The 22,249-nt window shown below is 41.6% G+C and overlaps 1 protein-coding gene across 1 annotated transcript in view; it reads left to right on the top strand.

Moving 5' to 3' along the window:
- The window catches only part of ARHGAP20 (Rho GTPase activating protein 20), a 63,873-nt gene extending 43,530 nt beyond the window's left edge, over nt 1–20,343 (top strand). Inside the window, 9 exon segments of the mRNA XM_005149743.3 lie at nt 3,323–3,389; nt 5,332–5,514; nt 9,956–10,134; nt 13,059–13,220; nt 14,613–14,722; nt 15,978–16,167; nt 16,658–16,769; nt 18,312–19,324; nt 19,326–20,343. Of these exon segments, the coding sequence (XP_005149800.2) occupies nt 3,323–3,389; nt 5,332–5,514; nt 9,956–10,134; nt 13,059–13,220; nt 14,613–14,722; nt 15,978–16,167; nt 16,658–16,769; nt 18,312–19,324; nt 19,326–19,400 (2,091 nt within the window). The 3' untranslated portion in view covers nt 19,401–20,343.
- Nucleotides 20,344–22,249: the final 1,906 nt, after the last annotated feature.

The raw sequence follows: 22,249 nt of genomic DNA, 5'->3' as shown, positions 1-22,249 counted from the left end.
AAACTGTTTTGGAAAAAAGCTTTTCCAGGACTTAGGATAGTGCAGGGCAGTGCACCAAGCAGATGTGACAGTTCGTAGTAGATATAGTACTGCCTCAACTGGCTCCTTTTGCTCTAAATCGGACAAGGTAGTGCCTCAGGTGTAGTAATGAATCAGTGCCAGGAACAAGAATTCTGGTTCCCTTATGTGTCTCCAACCAACACCAGTGGTCACAGAAGCTCGTGGATGACAACTTTTTAACTGACCTGTCAGTCTACCGTAACAAGATTTTTCTGATTGTCTTATTCTTGATGCATGTGTTGATCCTGTTGCATGTAATCTGACAAGTATTTCCTTACCACAGCCCTCTATGTGAAGAGTCAAATAAGACCAAAATGCCACTGTTGTGGATCCCCCCAGCAACAGTTGGAGCAATCACAGAATATGCCTTCCTTAGCATTCGTTATCCCTAATTTATACAGGCTTTTAATGGATACAGGGACCTTTTGCTAGCTTGTTATTTCCCAGGCACGGCAATTTCTGTGTAGCCATCTTATTCAGACATGCCTTTTTCACCAGTGCTAGGGCTCTAGCCTGAGCTCAGGATACAGCACTGTCCACTTAAGGTAACTCTGGAGTTGATGGAGAGACTGCAAGGTGAAAAGGATGTGATTTGAAATTAGGATTTTAATTGCAGATTGTCTCCCTGAAAAAATTAAAAGAGACTATGCCATATTACAACTGCAAGCCTTTGTTATGATGTGCTTCATTTTTATCCATTTCGTGGGTGTCATTCACACTTCCTCATTTTGTGTTCAGCAAAACAAGAAAATGGTAGTATTGGAAGAGAATATTTTGCTTGAGATGAGCAGGAGGAGGAGCTGGTTAGCCTTCAACTTTGTGTTCTTTGTGTATATCACAATCAACCCTTTCCTTCTTTTTACATTTTTATTTTGAGTGAAAAAAGAATGAAAGCCATCCAAAATATCTAAAATCTTGCTTGTAGAATTATTTACCCAAGTAATATACTACATTTTTGCACTGCATCCTTATAGCATAAAGTCTTTTTCATTAGATGCATATCATAAGATTAGCAGTAAAATCAAACAAGCTAAATAAATTAAGCTGTAGCCTCTGTATCAGTCAAGCACTCAGCCCCCTCGGAGGATCGTTCTGGCTGCAAGGAAGCTTTTCCTTATGTGCTGTCTCAAGGATTTTTATTTATGTTCAGAGAGAACCACTTGAAAGGAGCTTTATGACTTTTCAATGGCAATTATAAAAACTACATTTCACATATTGTGAGATTAATGGGGCTATTACTTTGGCTGAGTTCACTCTGGTTTAACACAACAGGGGTTTTCCCTCTGTGGTTTCTCTGGTAAAATGACAACTAGTTTGTGCAAAATGGCATTGATCATCTGTTCCAAATTATCAAGTGGGGCAGAAAGAAGGGCCTTGGGTTTCTCAGCTCTGTAAGTGCCCTTGCTGATTTTTCTGGGGCAGTCATATTTATACTGACAAATGGTCTCATAAAGCCCATAAAGGACAACATTTGCAGTCGAGACATGAGCAGTCTGCCTCCTGAAACTGTGCTTACTAGTGCTTCCCCTTTCCCTGCTTCCCCTTCACAGCAGTGAACCCTTTCATATATGTATTTTAAAGGGAAAGTAAATACCCTTTCTTGTGCTCCTCAGCTGTATTTATTTGCTCCTGGCTGCTTGCCCTGAGGCATCAGAGATGTCTCCAAAGCCTATTTATTTTCCTTCTGCCCCCTGCTAGCTAACTTAACAGCAGTGCTAATATGGGCCAGCAAGCTCTGTCAGTCAGAGAGTAAACTGCAAAGGCTTTATTGGGTGTATCAGCATTACACCAGGTGTGTGCAGCAAGCTGATAGAGTCTCAAGAGCTTTGGGACACTGGGTGAAGGTCCAGACAATACAGGATAGTAGGCATATCTGTTTAATAGGAGGTAGGATTTAATTTTAGAGCTAAATAAATACTATCATGAGGTATTTATCACCTTTTGTAGCCAAAAAACTTTAAAGATTTTAATTATCCTGATTTAGCAGTGTCACTGAAAAGGTATTTAGGTGTAATAGATCACTTTTCATACAGTGTATTTATCCATCTGCTATCACCTTTTGTCCTGAGAGTGGTTTATATTAAATGTCATTCTTTTATTTCTATTATCTCAGCTTCATGTCTGAAATAATGCACTATCCTCCTTTTTCAATTAAACTGCAACACTGACTTGTATATTTATGTTAAGGGCAATATTCAGAATTTGCTTTCAGATTTCCGATTTTACACAACTTTTCCCAAATATGTTCACATTCTCCAGTCCTCTGGAAATTGTCTCCTTTGATGTGAGTTTATCATCTCCATTGTAATTTAAGAGGGCTCAGCAGTCTTAGAGCACTATCCAAGCCCTTCCACACAAAGGAGCTGCCCAAAAGGGCCAACAGCAGCCCTGTGAGACAATCTGGGGGCAGCATCGAGTGCCAGGAGACCCTTGTGTATCACCCTTGCCTTGGCATCATCAGTGTGGGCTCAGGTCTCTGGTGAGGGTGCTCCTGCCCTTCTCTGCAGAGCAGGGCATGGGATGCTGCTGGCTGGTTAGCCTGAGCTCCTTCTGCTTGCAGGAGATGTAGAGGAGCTGAAGAGATGGTGGAGCAGAGGTGTCAAGTGTGGAGCATGTCCCAGAGGATGTGATTACCCTAGTTCTCAGGACAGAGCTGAGGGGTCACCTTAGCTCACATGAACTGCCTGCTATTTGCACTTCATGCTGCTTATCTCTAATCCCTTCAAGGGGATCAGACCTGTCTCTCCTTGGGGCTGGGTGCTGCTCAGTCCAGTGGGGAGAAGTGGGGCACAGACATGCTGGGGCTAGGAGCAGCACCAAGGTTCAAGTTCCCCACCATGGGGGCTGCCTCATTTCCATCCTTCTGGGAGTGGGGAGACATGCAGGCTGGGAACTGACTGAGCCACTGGGCTAGCATCTTGGTCTGGCCTCAAAAGCCATCCTGAGTCCCAGCAGGCTGTGAGCTCCATCCCTCTGCTTCCAGGAGCAGTGAAAGGACTGAGGTGAATCTCCCCCTTTTCCTTCAGAAATGGTGGGCTCCAGCCCTTCTCATTGCTCAGAGCTGGACCCTGGTCACATAAACCACATTACACATGACAGACACAGTTCAGAAGCTTTGCTGATGGCAAATTTGGGCGCTGCAAAAGTAAAGGAGATTCCATTGACCAGACTGGCAAGGTGCTGATTATCCTACATGGAGAGAAACCTAACACAAACCTGTTCTTAATGGCTGGCAAACTTATTCTTAAATTTGGTTTTAAAGGGTTCTGAAAAAGACTACAAGCTGTGGGTGATTTCAGGAAGAGAAGATGCTCCTTACCCTCTTATTGGTAAGTTCTTGACGTGGTTTTGTTTTTCAGCATTCACTTGGTTTTCAGTGCTGAAGGAAGCAAGAAATAGAAGACTGAAATGCAGTTTCCTCTTTTGTTTTGTTTTTCCCGTTTTTTCTCTTACTTCCTTGTCACGCTAGTTTGCTTATTTAGGGAGGTAGTCAGATGCTGATCCTCTGTTTTGAAAAGCAATTGTCTGCTTGTGTCACTAAGCAGTTTAAAAGTTCATTTATTTCCACCTCAGTTTTGCTGCATGAGCCTCAGCCTTTCTACAGAGCCAGCCTCTCCATTCACTCACCCCCTCTCCTGGTGCCAGTCCAGCTTTACCATATTTCTTCCTGCACTTCCATAGCATTGCTTAACTCCCCTCCTCAGCAAAACTCAGCAGAGCTTTGAAAAATGTTCTGTTCTTCCACAACTCAAGTTAACTGATTGAAGAGGTCCTTTCCAATCCTATATTTCTCTTACTGGCTGACAGCTCCCCTCTGATTAGGAGCAAATTATTGCTTATTCACTTTCCAAAATGCTTTTTGAAACATTTCCTCTCCCCAGGAATCAACCCAAAGCTCAGGAGTGATTGGATGGAGTGATTTAATTTTGGCCCATGATTCACTGAGAACAAATCCCTTCCCGATATTAAAAACCTTCCCTTGTAGAAGCCCAGCATTACTTATGCTGTATGAGTGCACAGATGATTAGAACAAGAAACATCTGAGAACTTTCTGTTTTCGTCCTGCACATCTAACCCAGTAAATCTTAGCATTCCTTCTTAAAGCAGCCTTCATTGCAAATGCTTTGCCAGAGTCAGACAACATTAATATTTCTAAAATATCTAACCTGTGCACCTTATAGGCAATGCAAACTGTTTTGTAGTGGAAACACACCAGCCTTTGTCTTTCTGACTATTATGTGTAGTTTCTTCAGATAAAATCACAGCCATAGTTTTAAACAAAGAACCAGAGCATCTAGAAATGGGAAAAACCTTTCTAACTGACTGACTCTCTTACTGCAAATTTAACTTAAAATACTTGGAAAAGAAGAATCTTATACAAAACTGATGCTGTTGTTGATATTTATGTAAAGACTTATTAGATAAGCCCAGCTTTTATCATGGCTAAACATCAGAAGCAGAGTCTGACTGCGCTTCAGCTTCATACTACCTATAATCTCAGATAATGTCTCTTTCCACTATCAGTATTCAAGTCTAAGTATAAGCTAACTAAAATGACTTAATACTGCATCCATTGCATTTAATATATTTCAACTGCCAGGTCTTTGAAAAAAATATCTGCCTAGTGGCATTTTTGAAAGCTACTCCAGAAAAGAATTGCCTCTGTGTAGTCCCCAAAGATGCTGGTTAGTGCTGAGCAGGCTCATTTGCATTAGCCCTGTGATTAACGTTTCCTTCCTGTTTCAGCCTCAGACAGGAACCATAATTGTGTCTCATTTGACTGAGTTGATGGCTGTTGCACTTAACCATGGAGAGGGAGGGAAGATCACTTACACACTGGATTTTTTGATTTTGCATGCTCAGCAGAAATTTGACAGATGACTGCTCCCAAAATCTCATTTCTTGCCAGAACCATATGAGAAACGAGTACCTAAATTTTCAGTGTCACAAGTAAAGCAGTAGAAAGAATAAACACTGAATTCAGAAATAGTCACTTGCATTTTTCCTAATGGGCTTTTACGTGATACAGCTGTAATAGGTCTCTGATTTTACTTTTACATCTGTTTAACTACACCAAACACAGCAATTCCATTTCTGCCAGTATATGATTTATGCCTGTGTAAATATGCAGAAAAGCATCAATTCTGAGATTACTTGAGAGAGAATGTGCTGCAGGCCAGAATGCAAAGTCTGCTTTTCCTCCAAGACAGATGGAGTTCTGCAAGTCTTCAGTCAATCCAACACAGATTATTATGATTTCTCTTTGAACAGGACACGAATATCCCTTTGGAATTAAAATGAGCCACATTCGCGATGCCATGCCCCATGGATCAAAGCACTGTGCCTGCCCCAGGCAGCTCCAGGGGTCCTTCTTAACGGAGCAGCTGCCCCAGGAGCTGCAGTGCCAGTTTGTGCTGAAGCCAAGCCGCCTGGCTGTGTCCCAGCAGCTCAACGGTACGTTGTTCTGCTTGCCCAGCATTATTCACCCACAGACCAGCTCTGCTCCAGGAAGCAAATGTGGTGGGATGGTGGGAGGATGGAGGGGGAAAAGGGGCATTTGGAAAGCAAACAGGAGCATGCAGCTGTACCTTCCAGCTGCACAGGGGATTTTACAGTGTTGTTCTCCCTGATTTGAGTGTGCTGTTGTATATGCGTCATCTTTGTAAGTTACATTTTGACAAGCTGCCTGTCAAATGCTTGTTCTAAAACCAGCAAGACAAGATCCCTCCGCTACAATTTTTTGTAAGTCTGTTAGCTGAGCTTCTCTGTGCAGCCCTTGCTGTCTCTGTAGCAAGGCAGAGTGGTTTTATGGTTCAGGAGTCAAGGCTTGACTTTGGCACAGAATTGCCATGCAGTGTCTGGCAGCATCCTTTATCTCAACAAGGTACTTGCCTCACTGGAACCCTCACATGGCAAAGCATAGGCATGTACTTGAGTACCTAGATGAAGTGAGCAAATACAGCTTATTTATTTTGGTTCTCTTCAAGTAAAACAAAGACAGTAATATTTTCTTCTGCCTTTGGCCTTGATGCTGAGAAAATACAAGCACCTGCTCTCTGTTTTGCACTTCTGTTGTCAGTGACACAATGACTGCCCACTGCTCATGAATAAAACAAATGAGGAGATCTTTACAGAACTGGGGAATTAGACTGAAAACTGTAGGAGAAGGATGCGTTGCATGGTGTGTTTTTATTATGCTTAACACACTGGCATACTCAGCTCAATTAGGAACTCTGCCCTACTTCACCATTAATGACGTCCGCACTGTTATCCTGTGTGTTCCCCATTACCTATGATCTCTCATAATATATGAGTAGACTACATTTGTAGTATTTTTAGAAATTGAATATAGCGAGGCTATACCAGTCTCTTTTACAAATTATTCTGGAAATTGATTGCATTTTGTATAAATTAATTTCCTTTCCACATGCCTTCATCCCCTCCTTCCCAGTAATTTGTATCATATATTACTTCATGGCATATTTTAAGAATGAGGCAATCTAGCAAAGGGGTGTAATTAGGTTTACAGGCCTCGCTTGGCAGCTGACATTGACTGGCAAGAGAAAACAGAAATGCAAATCAGGCCTGTAAAGTTCTAATGCAGATGTGTTGTCAGCAGTGCTGTGTGAGCTGCAGGAGGGGAGGCGAGGCTGGCTGTGGGGCAGCAGAAGGCTGGGGCAGCCTCCAAGTCATGCACAGGGACTGTACTAAGTGGGAGAAAGAGGCTTTTAGTCCATTCACCTTTCCTAGTTTCATCCTTTCCTAGTTTCAAAATCTTTTAAAGTGATACATAGGTCTGGCTGCTTGCAAACCACATTATCTTGCATACTGCTTTTTGTTATCCTCTTTCTAACTCCTTCTCACCTATTTCAGTTTTTGAAAATAGCAAAAAGGTACCTGCATGCAAGACAAGGCTGTGATCTGGCTTTGGGCTCATCTTCAGACCAGCAAGCTGAAATCTGTGTTGTTGTTAGGTAACCACTAGGGACGGCACTGCAGACAGGGCAAATTGACAGAGAATGGCCTCTGCAGCCTCGCATTTAACTGCCACACATGCTGTGCTGTCCTCCTTCGCATCACGTCCGTGCGCCAATACCACTGTGCTGGATATGTTGCCCATGTCAGCAGCAATGAGTAGGTGCCCAGTTGTACCAACATGCACTGTGGTTAGGCGGCGTTGTAGGTGTTGACAAGTAGACATGACTTATAACTGGCTGTCATGTCAAGTAAGTAACTGTGTGGACACCAACAGTGGTGGTGTAGAGGCATCAGCTGTCCTGGCAAGATGGTTAAAAAAGTACAAAAGAATTTACTCTGTGGAAGAACTGGAGTGTCTCTGTTGCCTCTCCTGCAGCCTTTCAGCACCTAACAGAAATGGTCACCTACAGTTAAACAAAGCCATTAAGTGATGCTCATGAACACATGTCTAAAAGGCATTGCAAATACTGATTTGCTTGAAGTTTAACTTGAAAGAATCAACTGCTGGCAGTGGCTAGTCTGTAATCCAAATTACTACTTAGTTGTCTGTTAAGAGAAAACAACATTTCAGCAAGCTGGTCTCAATACAGAAAAGAAGGTCTTTGAAAATTGTTTGACAGTTAGAGTTTGATCAGAAAAGATGGTATGTTGTGAAATAGATCTGAGATTTTATTTATAAGTTTCTAATTAGTTTACAAGAAGAGGAAATGCCACTTGTGTGGCTGGGACACTATAAGAATCAGAAATAGAAATAGTAAGAATAGAAATTCCCTGCATGTAAAATATGAGCAGAATAGATGGCTGCTGTGAGCTCTGAGTAAGATCTGCAACCAAAAAAAGTATTGCTTTTTTTCTGATTCTGGCCTAGAATAATCCACCAGAGCAAGGGCCTGAAGTTTTTGTATGGTAGTACTTCTGCAGAGCAATAATTGCCGTCACTCTTGGCTGAGAGGAGGTTGTACTTCTAGTGCTGTAGCTTTACATAGGCCCAAGAAAAGAATGTGTACATCCTCCCCTTCTCATCTGCTCTTTACCTTAATACTTCTCAAACCCCTTAGAAAAGAGGGCAGGAAAAGGATGACTTTTCCTATTGTTCAGTGAACTTTAGTTTTGCAGGTGATGATTCCACTGCCATACATTAGTTGTTGGTTTCTGCCCCATGATGCTGAAGAACACTGATTAAGATTTCCTTCCTTGTGTCAGGAAAGAGCTGCAGTTAATCACAATTACCCTTTTCTCACATTATCAGTTTGAGCCATGGCTTTTTAGAGTGGAACAAACAGTGAAAGATTCAGAAAAATTGCTAATTTTAAGACCTTACCCCCACTTCTCCTATTCCTTGTTCCCCAGCATAGCCTTTCTTCCTAATTTTTACTTCCACTGAGATCTACATGGTTGCCAGAAAAAAATCATCAATATGTATTTGTCATAATTCTAATAGAACTCCAAGTGAAGCAAACTATATTCATGTGCTCATAACCAGCTCATCTGAAAGAAAAAAATCATTTTGAAAGTTATAGGTTAGTTATGTTCTCCCAAAACATGGTATGTCAAGTAAAGCCTTAGACAGTGTCAAGCTTATACTTCATGAAGCTTCAGACTGCTTAAAATGTATATCCTCCTTATTAATTTTTATGAAAAGAATTTTTCATCAGGTTTTTACATTCAGATGTTCACATTTTGAGTTCAGCTGTAACTTTTCATCCTGTAAGCCTCTAATGAAAAGACTTCCACCCATTCCCAGAGGGAGCATGATCTCCTGGAATGGAATGACGTATAAGGAAAATCACTATTGGGTCTAAAAAACAAGGGTAGTAAAGTATAGGGGAGAAAAATCTTGTATTATACCACAATCCTTACTTCTGCAAGCCTTGCTTCCACACTGCCCTCCACAACAGCATGAAAGCAAAATGCTTGACCAGGTGGAAGAGCCAGCTAATGGAAAGGTGCAGAGGGTAGGCAAGCAACTAAATCAAAGCTGACTGGCTTTGAAAACATCTAGAAAAAGAAAAATATGTCAGAATATAAGTCTTTCTAAGCTAGCACTTTCATCTTAAACAGTCTCAACCCACCCTTAGCAGTAGTCTGTGCTGTTAAGAAGACTTTACACTGGCTGATGTTGAGAAAGGTCCTATGAAACAAAAAAACTTTTTGTATCCCAGTACCAGTACTTCCTTTACTATACACTACAGATAAGAGCTTCAATTAGTGGTACTCTGTAGATACGTCATGAAACACATTAAAATAAATACAGAGACATGGAACCTACCAGAGTGTTGGCAGCATGCTGAAATGCCATCTGGAAGGCATTGATTAAAGGGCAGGCGTCATCACATGGCGATGGTCAGTAAACGCTTGGGGCGAGGACAGTAAATGATACACTTGCATTGTGGAGAAGAGAGCAAAGTTGGCCATGTTTCCTGGTCTGAAAATGTCTCACCCCAGTAGTTGACTCTCTCGTGTTACTTACAGGGAGAGAAGGTGCTCTCCCGCATTGCCAGGGGAATTAGAATGCGTCCAGAGAGCAAGCCAGGCTGAGGGCAGTGGTGTTTACATATTGGGTTTTTCCAAAGTTCTGTGGTTTTGCACCTGTAGGTGGAAAGTGAGTTGGTTAGCACAGTTGAGCTATGCATGAAGTCAGGCTGGGGTTTGCCACCCTGCACTTAGTGGTAGGTGCTGACTCTGTGGTCCAGCAGTGCAGCATGGATCCAGGTGATCCTCTTAACAGCATGGGTAAGGCAGAACATTCTCCACACACACACACATACACAGGTACGTGCACAGTGGATTAGGCTTAGCTGGATGCCAAGGAGTTGGTTGGTTTTTTCCTTTGAAGCCGTAGCAACCACAGCGAAACAAATACTGGAATTAGAATTGAAACACATTTGTTCTAATAAACACCTTTCTCTTTTTCCAGACTTAAGCCAAAAGTCATTTAAAAGGAAAAGGTCTATCATAAACTGGGCTTTCTGGCGTGGCCCAGGCACTCACTTGGACAATGCACCCCTCTCCTCAACATCTGCTGCTCCTGGGAAGCTTTTTGGCCTCTTGCTAACAGCCATCTGTGAGGATGACAACCTGCCCAAACCCCTCTTGGTGAGTCCCAAGCTCAGGGCTGGCTCTTACCATGGTGGAATTTCTCTGTGTTGGTGAATGAGAACATGGAGACACTCTGTGAATTACCCAAGCAGAGAAGCCAGAAGGAAACCTTATTTGTGGTTCTCAGCAAGAACTTTAGTTTCTAACAGACGCTGTGGTCAGGCCTGGTTAACAGCAAACAGCTTGAAAAATGCATGTGATCGGTCTGCTGCTCTGGGCTATTTCTTCTTTATAGCCCACGTTATAAGGCTGGTTCCCTAATCCTCACTTATGCAGTGTAAATAAGTGCCACATTCACACACACTTTTTACATCACTCCCAAGATCTCTGCAAAATCCCCAACTTCATAAATATGGCATCTGCTGTTCCATATAGACAGCCCACGTGTGCATATAAATGCTGCCTGCCCTTAAGTAGACAGTTTCAGAGCCTTTCTTGAAGGCAGCCTAGGGCAAGCAAGTACTCTGGGTCCTCGGTTTAGTTCTGACAGCAAAAATGGTGGGAAAGTGGATGCTGCAGAAGCATCCTGTCTTGAGGGAGCACTAGTGCTGTGGGTGCTCTCAAAACCAGCACAGGAACATGAAAAGGGTTATCCTAGAGCCCATTCCTGGGCATAACTAAGACATTTTTGTTTAGGACTGGTGGCTCTCATGTTGTCAGTGCAGCAATTGAAACATTTATGGGATTGGGAGTGAGCCCCACAGGATTGGGCCCCTCATCCTAACAGCCTGACTTTTGGCTGGAACAACTTGCCAGAATACCACTGAAATCAGTGGGGTTACACCAGTAGATAGGGAGAGATGTTTTGTCTCCTAAGCTTCTGCTTGATGTGCTGCTTTATCATTGCCTGAATAGTGAATCATACCAGGACTTTTCAGGTTGTTTAATAATGTGGGTTTGTTATTTTCTGAGGGAGAAGTGTGCAGTTTATAATTTATTTAAATAAGCCCTCCAGAGATGGACTCTGTAAGAACCTGATCCCTCATTCTCTCTGTTTGAGAGATGACCCAATGCTGCATTTTGGAAATTTCTCTAAACCAGAAATATTAGTAAATTTTTATCTGAAAAAAAAATCCACGGAGTTACTAAGCATAGAATCACAGTTTGATAGATTTTGTGCTTTGACTCTTAAACACTGTTTATGTCACAAAATATAACTTACTTTTGATTTCATGCAACATCTCTGAAGAATGGAATATTGCATGAGAGGGACTGTGTGGGATTTACCTGCAAGAGAAAGAAAATATCAGGGATGAATGCTTCAGGCATGTTTGATATCTCTGCTTCAGATCTTCGAACTTGCTTTAACAGCTGAAGGGCTCTCTTTTAGCCATTGCTACATTGAATTGTCTTACACCATTAGCTTCATTCGTGTGCTGTTGTCTGGTTTTACTACTGTAAGAGGGGCTTCCCAGTTTTATCTTGTGGGGATTTTATTAAGAACATACTTTCAAAGTGTTTGTTCATGTGCTAAGAGTCTATGCTCAAGGGCTCAGCCTGTTTTGACTGCAGAGCTCTAAATCTCTGTAAATAAAATGGAAATGCTGACATAAGTCCTGCTGCCATGAAGGTGCCCCTCCACAGTTTCTGCACTTACTTCTAACTAATGCAGGAGTGAGAAAAAAAGTGTCAGAGAAAAAAAGTGTCAAAGAAAAAAAGTAAAAATAATAGTTTTTGTTCAACTTACTTGCCCTGCTGCATGTTGGGAAGAGCTACCTTACAGCCCAGACTAGGAAAGCCTTCAAACTCCACTGCTTAGCCGTTATGGTTACAGTAACTCCATTTAATGATTACAGACTCTCCCTCAGTGTCCCTTTTCTTGCCATCTCTTTTGGTAACTTGGTCCTCAGACCACTGTTTGCATGCACATAATCCCAGAGGCTGTGTTTCCCTGTTGGAAGAGGCAAACATGACAAAACCTACATGGCTTGAAGCAGGCCTGTGGAGAGATGACAAGCCTGTCTGAGATATGACCCACAGGAGATCACATAGAATTAAGCAGCTGGAAAATATCATGTACATGTTACCTCAGGAGAGGTCTCTGATTTCAGCATTTCCTTTTCTGCTCATTTTCATCTCTTATTTAGTAGAAGAAACCAGGCCCTCCTGTTGTTTTAAAAGCTTGACAGGAATCTGCTTGATTTCCTTTTACTTTTAAATATCTCATTTGGTGTGCTGCCTACCTGTCTACTCCTTTGCAGCCGCATTGGCTTCAGCGGAGCTGTAAGCCAAGCCTTATCGCCCTTTGGGTAACCTCATAGGCGGAAGCACCTTGCCCCAGAGGTGGTCCTGCTAATAGTTCTTAGCTGCTTGCAGTGTACAACACCACTCACAAGATGCAAAGAGGTATAAATCTGACTCTGATCTACTATAGAAGTGCAGACAGATACTGAAAAAAAAAAGCAAAACACCTTCCACCCTAGATAAAAACTTTTTCAGACATCAGGCATGGAATAGAAGTCTTCATCTCTGGTCAGTGATAGTATTGAGCACAGTGATGAGAAGTGAGGATCTTGGATCTTCCTCCAAAGCAGTGTCTTGCTGGGGCCAGTGTCACATGGAGAGCTTTGGATTAGGTAGACCACTCTCCTTTTCCCAAGCCAGTGTTTATATATTTAAATCAACCTAGGACATTTGGCTAAAACTTGCACAGATCCTGGAAGATCATGTAGGAAGTTAGTGCTAGACAGTGGAAGCACAGTATTTCTGAGGGGCTGTTTTCCAAAATCAGTGCCCCCAACCAAAGCTTTGCTGTGTAGTTTGTCATGGCTTGGAGGGTGAGCCTTGACTTGTGTTTGATTTGTGAGCTTTTTTGGGGACTGAAAGGCTTTACCTGTAGCAAAAGTGGCAAAACTACAATTTAATGGCTGAAAATAAAATATATTTCTGAGTAATCCTCTTTGCCTTTTAATTTTGTTTAGGACATGCTTTCCCTTCTTTACCAAGAAGGCCCTTCCACTGAAGGTATTTTCAGACGCTCTGGAAGTGCAAAAACCTGCAAAGAGCTCAAGGAGAAGCTTGATTCAGGTGCTGAAGTGGACCTAGCCTGTGAATCCATATTTGTGACAGCATCTTTGTTTAAGGTATGTGAAGAATATTCTTTTTCCCCTATTTTGGTGAGTGCAGTGCAGATGCTGGGCACAGACAGAGACAGGCCCAAGGAGGACTTGGGCTAAATTAAGAAGAATGGGCTGGCACATTGATGTTGTGAGGATCTCCAAAGGAGACTACCACTGAACGAGGATAGAGAAGAGGACTAGCCAGCTTGTTTTGGTGCCAGCTTTCCTGAGGTCCCGGCTAATAACCTGGTCCTGTTACTCTCTCTATCTCTGCTTAAAGTAAATACTATAAAGGCAGGTTTGCAGATCTGTTTCCTTACTTGTCAGTTAATATCCTACACTACAGACCCTAACGAGTGTGACCTAAAATAACCCAAAATATTTGGTTTCATTTTCCCATGTGTTATCTTTAGTTAGAGTTGCAGGTTGAAAACAATGTTCCCTGTGCAAAACGCATCCCAAGCGTTCAGTAAAATTTTGCCTACAAAGAAGATCAGCATATTTCTTTGCGCATTTCAGTATAATGCATCTGGTTTTGCATATTTTTTGCTTGAAAGAAATAGTAATATCCGTTCTCAAGCAAGCACTGATTGGGTGGAATATTTTTATGACAGAAAGCCATTCCTCTTACTATAGCGGGAGAGGTTTTCATGGGAGAGACATGCACAATTACTTTCCTACTGGTGGATTTAGAACATACATTTAGGACAGGACAGCTACATCATGCAGTACTCATCCCATGGTAACAGTTTCACTGAGGGGCAATTGCTTAGCTTTTATAACAGTGAAGAGTTAACATGTAAGGGCAAATGTGTTATTCATGTGCATCATAACTTCCCTTACCCTAGTATGTTTGAGAAGCTAGGATTTGGGCTTCTTCACAAGTTGCAGCAGTTTGCCCTCCAATGGTTGAGGTATTAGGAAACAGGAACTTCAAGACTATCCATGTATAGTGTAAGTAGTCCATTACCAAAAGGGATTGATTAAGGGCAAGAAGGAAGGAGTGCCTTTGGAGTGCTTATGGTCTGGTAGTATTGGAGCTTGTCAGCTAAGGAGAAGAAATGGGGAGTATAGATGAAATTAAGTGATAAATAAAGACAGACATTATGTGGCATCAAAAATCAGGTCCCACTGAAGATTTTTTAGCTCGGTGATAGCAGATGAAGGATGTGAATACCTCTATTATGACAGGAAAGGGTGAGGAAAGGGCAGGAAAATATTCACGTTAAGCATAATCCAAAGTACTGCTTTATCTCAGATGATTCTCTGCTGGTTTTGGTTGCTGTGGGTAACAGAATGCTTGTCAGCTAGTGCTGTCCCACTAATACATCTTCTTGTATCTGCATATCTTAACTCCCGCTCCCTCCCGTGCTCCAGAACAGCTGTTCACATGTTTTGTTCTTTTCTCTTGATAAGGATTTTCTTCGCAATATCCCAGGCAGCATTTTGTCATCCCAGCTCTGTGATAAGTGGGTCTCTGTGATGGATCAAGGAAATAACGAAGAGAAGATAAAAAGCATTCAAAGGTAGAGTTACTTATACTCTCTGTATTCTTGACCTATAAATTTATATACCAGAATGCAGAATCCCAAATGTTCAACTTTACAACTTAAAATTAAGTATTTTATAAAATAGATGCTAAAATGTCTTTGTATATGACAGAGCATTCAAACTCACGTATATACTTGAATGTTTGCCTGTATGGGAAATTTTCTGACTATCTTTTGCCCTGCTTTTCTGCTTTTTGTGGATACCAGTAAATAAATGAAATAAATATCCTTTAATAAAAAAAATGCATAGCATTTATAAATACACTGTCCAAGACCTATATTTCTGTCTCATACTAAATCCAAACTCATCCACAGGGAATTTTGGGGTCCTGGGTGAAAGGATTGGTGAAATCAGTTCCTCATATATTCCATCTCATTCATCTCAAATTTTAGTGACCATTTTGAAACCAAGATGGAATTGTGAATGAAATATTGCAGCATAGTGACAAGGAAGCCTCCACCCTTGCAGAGGAAACAGAAAGTGGGCAAAGTTTATGTCATGAGAAACAGAGCTTTGTACACTAGCTGACCACATGTATACTTACATAAGTACTTAAGGCAACTAAATGGCATGGAGAGACAACTGAAGTGTTTGATTAAGTAAACAGTGAATTATCAGGCATCTCATCTTAGATGAAATACAGTTTCAGGTCATACACTGTACTTGGTTCATTAGTTTGACAGCATGTAATTTTGTGTTAGAATATTTTCTGTCCTCCCATAAAACTGTTCATAGATGTGTCACAGTGAGGGAAAGCAGCTGAGCAAGAATACCTACCTCTTTGACACATTCCTGGGGTAATGAGTGGACAAGAATGCTGGAGAGGGACTTTTCATCAGGAGCTGTAGCACTAGGACAAGGGGCAATGACTTCAAACTTAAACAGGGGAAGTTCAGGTTAGATATAAGAAAGAAGCTCTTTACTGTGAGGGTGGTGAGGCACAAGAAAGGTTGCCCAAAGAAGTGGTAAATGCTCCATCTCTGGCACTATTCAGGGCCAGGCTGGACAGAGCGTTGAGTGACTTCTAGAGTGAGATGTCCCTGCACATGGTAGAGGGGTTGAAACTGGATGGTCTTTCAGGTCCTTTCCAACCCTGACCATTTTATGATTCTATGATTGTGTTCCCCTGTTTCTGTTTTCTTCATTGTCTTGACTTGTGTGTATCTATGGAAAATTGTTTTATTTTGCTGGGCCACTAATTTGAAGAATTACACTTGTAAATGTTTTCAGGTTAATAGAGCAGCTCCCGAGAGCTAATGTTGTTCTCTTGCGTTACATCTTTGGAGTACTGCATGGTATAGAAATGCGATCGGAAGAAAACCAGATGAATGCATTTAATCTGGCTATCTGCATTGCACCTAGCCTGCTCTGGCCTCCTGTTTCCTCCACCCCAGATATAGAAAGTGAATTTACAAAAAAGGTAAGAGACACTGCAGCATAGTAAAAAAAAAAAAACCCAACAAAAAAAAAGCCCACCTTCATTCTGTTCAGTCTTTCTGTGAAAGCAGTCAGTACCTGTTCAGATCAGGACTTGTCCCTTTATCAGGGCTTTAGAAACAGTCATAGATCCATTCTCATAATCTGCCTGGAAGAAGAGGAGGAAGATCATAAAACAATACCCAGTGTATTAGCAAAGTGCTTCTCTCATGAAAAAGATCTCTGGTTGTGGTGACCTTTAAACATACAGCATGGGTTTGGAAAAGATGTATACCAGAATGTATACTGGGACATTCTAGCTGGGCCTAGCTGTTTTCTGCAGGCCCAGAAGATCAGATGAGGAGTTCCTGGCTGTCAGGGGGCACATTGTGGATGGGCAGTTTGCTCCCATTCTTCATCTATATGCTGAGCTTGCCCTGAGTGGAATAATGGAATATTTGATAAAATGTCTCTTTCCCATTGCTTTGTTGCAGATTTCTAGTCTGGTACAGTTCCTCACTGAGAATTGCTGCAGGATATTTGGAGAGGAAATTACCTCCCTGTTTGGAGAAATATTGATGACGTGCAAGAGAGAGAACAGTTCAGGTAATACAGATGATGTTTTGATCCTGTTAGATAGCTAAATTCAGCCAGGCAGAAGATCAGTATGTTCTGTGGAAGAACGCAATTCCCCATTCATGTGGTGCTCACACATACTGCTGTTCTCTTTCCTCTGCCCAAAGTATTGGTGATAATCACTGACTCACCTTATCACAGACCTGGGCCATATCACAAAATGCTCTCCCAAGAATACCTTCTCCTATTCTGGCCATCTGAGCCACCATGTTAAAAAAGGGGGAAAGGGGAAATAAAAAGACAAAAATTTGGAAAAGGTTTAATCTCAAGTCTAGATTTTTTGCCCAAGCATATGTTTTCTCAGCATATGGGGTAGTCAGTGATGAACAGCGGTTATAATATAGCTGTCACACTGTTATCTTAGGGTTAAAAGTGTCTATTCTTCATCATCAAAAGAGAGAGGTCTCCTGAGTTGCAGTGGGACATCCAGATTTTGCTACTAGCACAGACAAATCATGGAACTGGTGACTGAAAATGTCTGACTGACTAGCTGGCAGAGCATTCCGGAATATCATTGATGTTCTTTTTCTCTCCAGCTCTGTGATAGTATCAATTTTGACTGGAGGTTTGGGTGTCTCCTTAAAATTTCCTGAAGCAGCATTTTTGTAAAACAGATTTTGGCACGGGCTGCCTATACTGAAAGTGCATTTGCTCCAGCATGCCAGGCTGACTCAGTGTGGTGGTCCCATACTGCTCATGCTCTGCCTCTGGTAAAATTTCACAAAATCCAGTGAGATTTGGCCTGCCTCCTCCCCAGCAGTGGAAGCACATGGGATCTGCTGTTCTGGGATGTGGCGGGACTGGGAGCTCAGCCCCATGACAGGTTAAGGCACCTGAGCAAGTTTACAAGCACGCACTGAGGCATGACGACTGCCCATGCATGAACTCTGTCTGCTGCAAATGTGAGATAAGTCAGATTAGCATAGCCCAGTCAAAAGAGATCAATGTAATTCCAATTATCACAATACGGAACAGGGACCAGGTGTGCACTGCTCAGTGGAAATGAGGTGATTGTGTTGAAACTGAGACTAGAATTTTCTTCATAGTGTTACAGAGATTTTTATTTTAAGATAAAAATGTATTTTCTTGAAGACCAAAAAATCACAAAGTATGTTGTTTTCTTCATTCATCTGAAAGAAGAAACGTTAGATGTTGCTTTCAATATTTAATAATGAAAAAGAAAATTCAATAAATTGCTGATTTAATATACTGCATGTAAATTGTTACAAATGGGTTACCTACTACTGAAGTTTGCCACTTAAACCAACAAAACCCCCAACGCTCATTTGTGCCGTTATCCTGTTTCGTGATGAGCTGTGACTTAGCACTCATTTCAAAACTAGACATTATTTTTTTTCTGCAATTATTGGCATTTCTGCTTGAAAGAAGCTTTAAAGGGCAAATGTTCCTAAAAGCAGAGGATTTTTGCCAAAAAGAACAGCAAAGAATGCAGCTGCTTGTCAGCAGGGTGGCTCAGTCACTGATGTGTTAACACTTGGTTTGTCCTTGCAGATGCTGCTTCTCTCCATCTGAATGACTCTTCCTATGACAGCCTGGAAAATGAGGCAAATGATGAAGCTGACTCTTCTTCAAGCGACTGGATTAAGAACCGAGATCAGGACAACAGGAGCAGGGAGTCTGTCTTCACTCTGAGCGATGGTGATTCGGAGCAGACGGAGGTGGATGAAATCCAAAGTAAAACCAAATCGAAGCAGTTGACCATTTCTGTTGATGTACACCATAAGTTTTCATCACAAGAGAACTCAGAGAATGAATCTCTCTGCTCCCATGCACTGGGCTTCTCTTCAGCAGCTACCTCAGGTACTCTCAAAACCTTGAGGAGACACAGGCGCTCCTCAGAGCCAACAATTGGCCTCCCTGCCCCCAGCTTCACCCGCACTGGAGTTGGTCATGAGAAGGCAACACGAAAAGCCAGCTGTGATGTTGTCCTGTCTCATGAAGATGAAGACTATCTCCATCAGCTTCAGTCACTGCAGATGGAAGGACAAAAGCTTATCAATCAGAGCTTGATTATAGGGATTAATGTTGGTAAACGTGACAACACAAACCAAAATGTTGAAAAGAAAGACTTGTCCCATTGCCTCCTGCCTCCAACGCCAGAGGGATTAAATATTTGCTCAGGATTTAGCTCTTCTAGCCTGTCTTCTCCTGGAACATCTCCATCAGTGTCATCAATGAGCTCTCTGGACAGTGCTTTCTCTCAGTTTTCAGACCAGTCTGTGTTTACCCCAACTGAAGCTTCCTCCCCTTTTGATAGCACTTTTCAGTCTCTAAAGAAACACAAAGATGCTGCCACTGAAGCAGCTGATGACTGTTTGGTTACACCCACCAAGGTGCTACCATCTCCACAACCTACCAACGCTTTGGCTGAAGGATGTTTGGTGGAACCCCACAAGAGGCCAGCACCCTTGAAACCTGCCGATGGAGGTGACAGCTATTTGATTAAACCTGACATTCAGCCGTTACCTCTGAAAGCCATGGGAAGAGACAGACTTTATGATCCAAGATCAAAAAGGAGGTCTAGAAGAGCATTACAGCAATCCAAAGTTTAAAGAGACTGACCAAAGCTTTTTTTGCTGAGGAATCTTAACACTTAAAATAAACACCATATAGAAAATGCCTTTGGTGTTAATGTGTGTTCATTTTAAGTTAAATATCTAGGTTGTTCAAATTTAATTGAGCAGTCCCCAGATTCACAGGTTTTCTTTTTTTAGGAAACTGAGCAATGTTCCCACATAAAGCTTTGTAAGAACACTGTAAGAATAATGAAAACTGCTAAAAAGCAAGCAGAAACCTCCTGAAAATCTGGAATGGTCACAGGAGGTAACTACGTGCAGTGCCCTGTTCTGTGAGCCTGCCAGGGCAGTGGGGTGCCTGATGGGCCTCTCCCCTTGACCACTTGTGTGTTGAGCCTTGCGGATGTGAGTCCCAGTTCTTTGTGGTTTTGATGTAGCGTGCAGTCAGCATAGATTCCATACTTGTGGTATTATACTACTGTTCTGAAACTGATAGGTATTACCTTCATTGTCCTCCAAGGAACAAGTGTATTGTTTTCTGTATGTTTAGAAGGTATATTTGATAGGTGTAGTTATTTCTTTCACACTGCAAAAGAAAGAAAAAAATAAGCTCAAAAACATGTAAAGAGAAACGCTGAAGCTTGTAACTAACACCTCACAACTGTGTGTTTCATTTATTGTGCTTCATTGGCTGTTCAGTTCGTGTTTAAGTTGTGAATAGTTTCTTAACATTGCTGTAAATTGCATTATGTATTGTTGCAAGCAGAACCCAAGCATCTAAAATGTTGTATAATGTATTAAAAGTAATGCATTACCTAAATGCTTTGAGTTTGTATAATATATCCTGATAAATTTTGCTATTATATATGTTCTGAAGAAAATGTGTATTTTTGTACTTGCAAAAAAACTGCTGCTAATTTTACGAGTTCTGTTTTGTTGTTACAGCACTGGTATTGATGTGTATGCATTCAATGCTATATATTAAATATTATTTGTTATGTCATAAATTCAATTTATATTGTGTAATTTTTTTTAGGTGTCAGTTCTACAAGCTATTGCTAAAGCAGAAGCCCCAGTGATAACACTGCAAGTCTTGCTTGAGGAAGGACTTGCAGCAGTTTTCTTACACTTAGGGTAGCATCGCTCATACTGTATGTCATTATCCCATTGACTTTGTAAATTCTAGCAGTATTCATTCAGACAAGAATTCGTACCCTTTTGCTCATTTCCCCCTCTAGAGAGATGAGGGTGTTTTCAGCTAATGGGATGCAGTTACCAATATGGAGCTGCAGAGAGATCATTTCAGATAACAGATACCAGGGTTGGGAGTAAGGAAAGGAGGGGAGCAAGACACTGCGTGAGAGCAAAAGTTTTTTAATATTAGCAGGGTTATAGAGAAAGCAAGAAGGAGCAGCAGGGCTAAACTAAACACACCCGGGTGTGTGCGCATGCATATGGTGCTTCTGAAATTGCATTGATTCAGTCATTAGCTTTCCATTTTCAAAAGCCTCCCCCAGTGCAGTTAATACTGGCCAGTACTGGAGCTTCAGATCCAGATTCTGCTTAACTGTGTTCTCCTAAAGGTGCTTGTGCTCCTTAAGTGATAGAAAACTATAAACACTGCCTAGTGCACTGAGATGTTTCCAGGTATTATCAGCATAAAAGGTTTTTAGCCCTGTATCAGATAGAGTGGGTACTCTCCAGCAGGTTTGGAGGGGAGGAGGTCTGTTAAGAAAGTTAGAAATATTCTTACTTGAACATACAGAATCAGAGGGCTATTATTTTAGGCTCAAATCCTGCAAATGTTCTATCCGTAGGCAGAGCTGTGTTTGGGGAGACCCATATAATGCAGTAAACCAATATGCACGTAGAATACCAGCATGTATAATTATGTGTGGGCTCAAGGGCTTCACTGCAATTTGTTCTTTTTCATCTTTTTCATATTCAGCTGTTTTAGTAAAAATGGTAATATGCAGAATCTGATCTGTAATAGTCACCTTCCAAAGGTGACTGCACTGGTATGTATTTTGAGACCTGTACTCCAATAGCCCTGCATATGCACCTCCTTTAAAAACAAACAAGAAAAAGATACTATTTTGAAATAAAACAGCTCTTCCGCAGTTCTTTTCAGAATGGTAAAAGGCATATTGCTGTGCTGCCAAGATTACATCAAGTAGCAAATGCTGATTCATTGCAACAATAATAAAGCTTTAGAAAAAAAACTCTAGTCTCTGCAATATAAATGTTCTGTCCTACGAATGATATCTTCCAGCAAGTCATTTATCTCTGCTAGTCTGAAGTAAAAGTATATCCAAGAGTGCTTCGATGTGAAACAAATTATGTGCCTGCTCTTGAGCTGTAGCTAATGCTAGAGTGCTTTAGCTTTAAACATATGGTGAACAAGCTGGATGTAGATCCTGTGCAATTTGAAATGCACTTCTGTCTTACAGGGTGTACGCCCTGCTGCTGCGCAGGGCATGTTCTGTGGCAGTCACGAAAAAGAGCTCTAATGGGGGAGATCACTGTCTGCAGCTCCTCACTGAAGGAATTAAATGCTGTTAAGACCCAAAATGGATTATACTGAACCTTTTCAGAGTGTCAGATGCAACTCTGAAGACTGCAGTAAGCAGCAACTTTAGGTATGTTATTGTTGGGAAGCCCACATTCAATATAGAATAGAATCATAGAATAGTTAGGATTGGAAAGGACCTGAAAATCATCTAGTTCCAACCCCCCTGACATGGGCAGGGACACCTCACACTAAACCATATCACCCAAGGCTTCATCCAACCTGGTCTTCAACACTGCCAGGGATGGAGCATTCACAACATCCCTGGGCAACCCATTCCAGTACCTCACCACCCTCACAGTAAAGAATTTCTTCCTTATATCCAGTCTAAACCTCTGCTGTTT

Source organism: Melopsittacus undulatus, chromosome 2, assembly GCF_012275295.1.
Source record: "Melopsittacus undulatus isolate bMelUnd1 chromosome 2, bMelUnd1.mat.Z, whole genome shotgun sequence".
NCBI lineage: Eukaryota > Metazoa > Chordata > Aves > Psittaciformes > Psittaculidae > Melopsittacus > Melopsittacus undulatus.
This window is presented reverse-complemented; position numbering and strand designations above follow the sequence as displayed.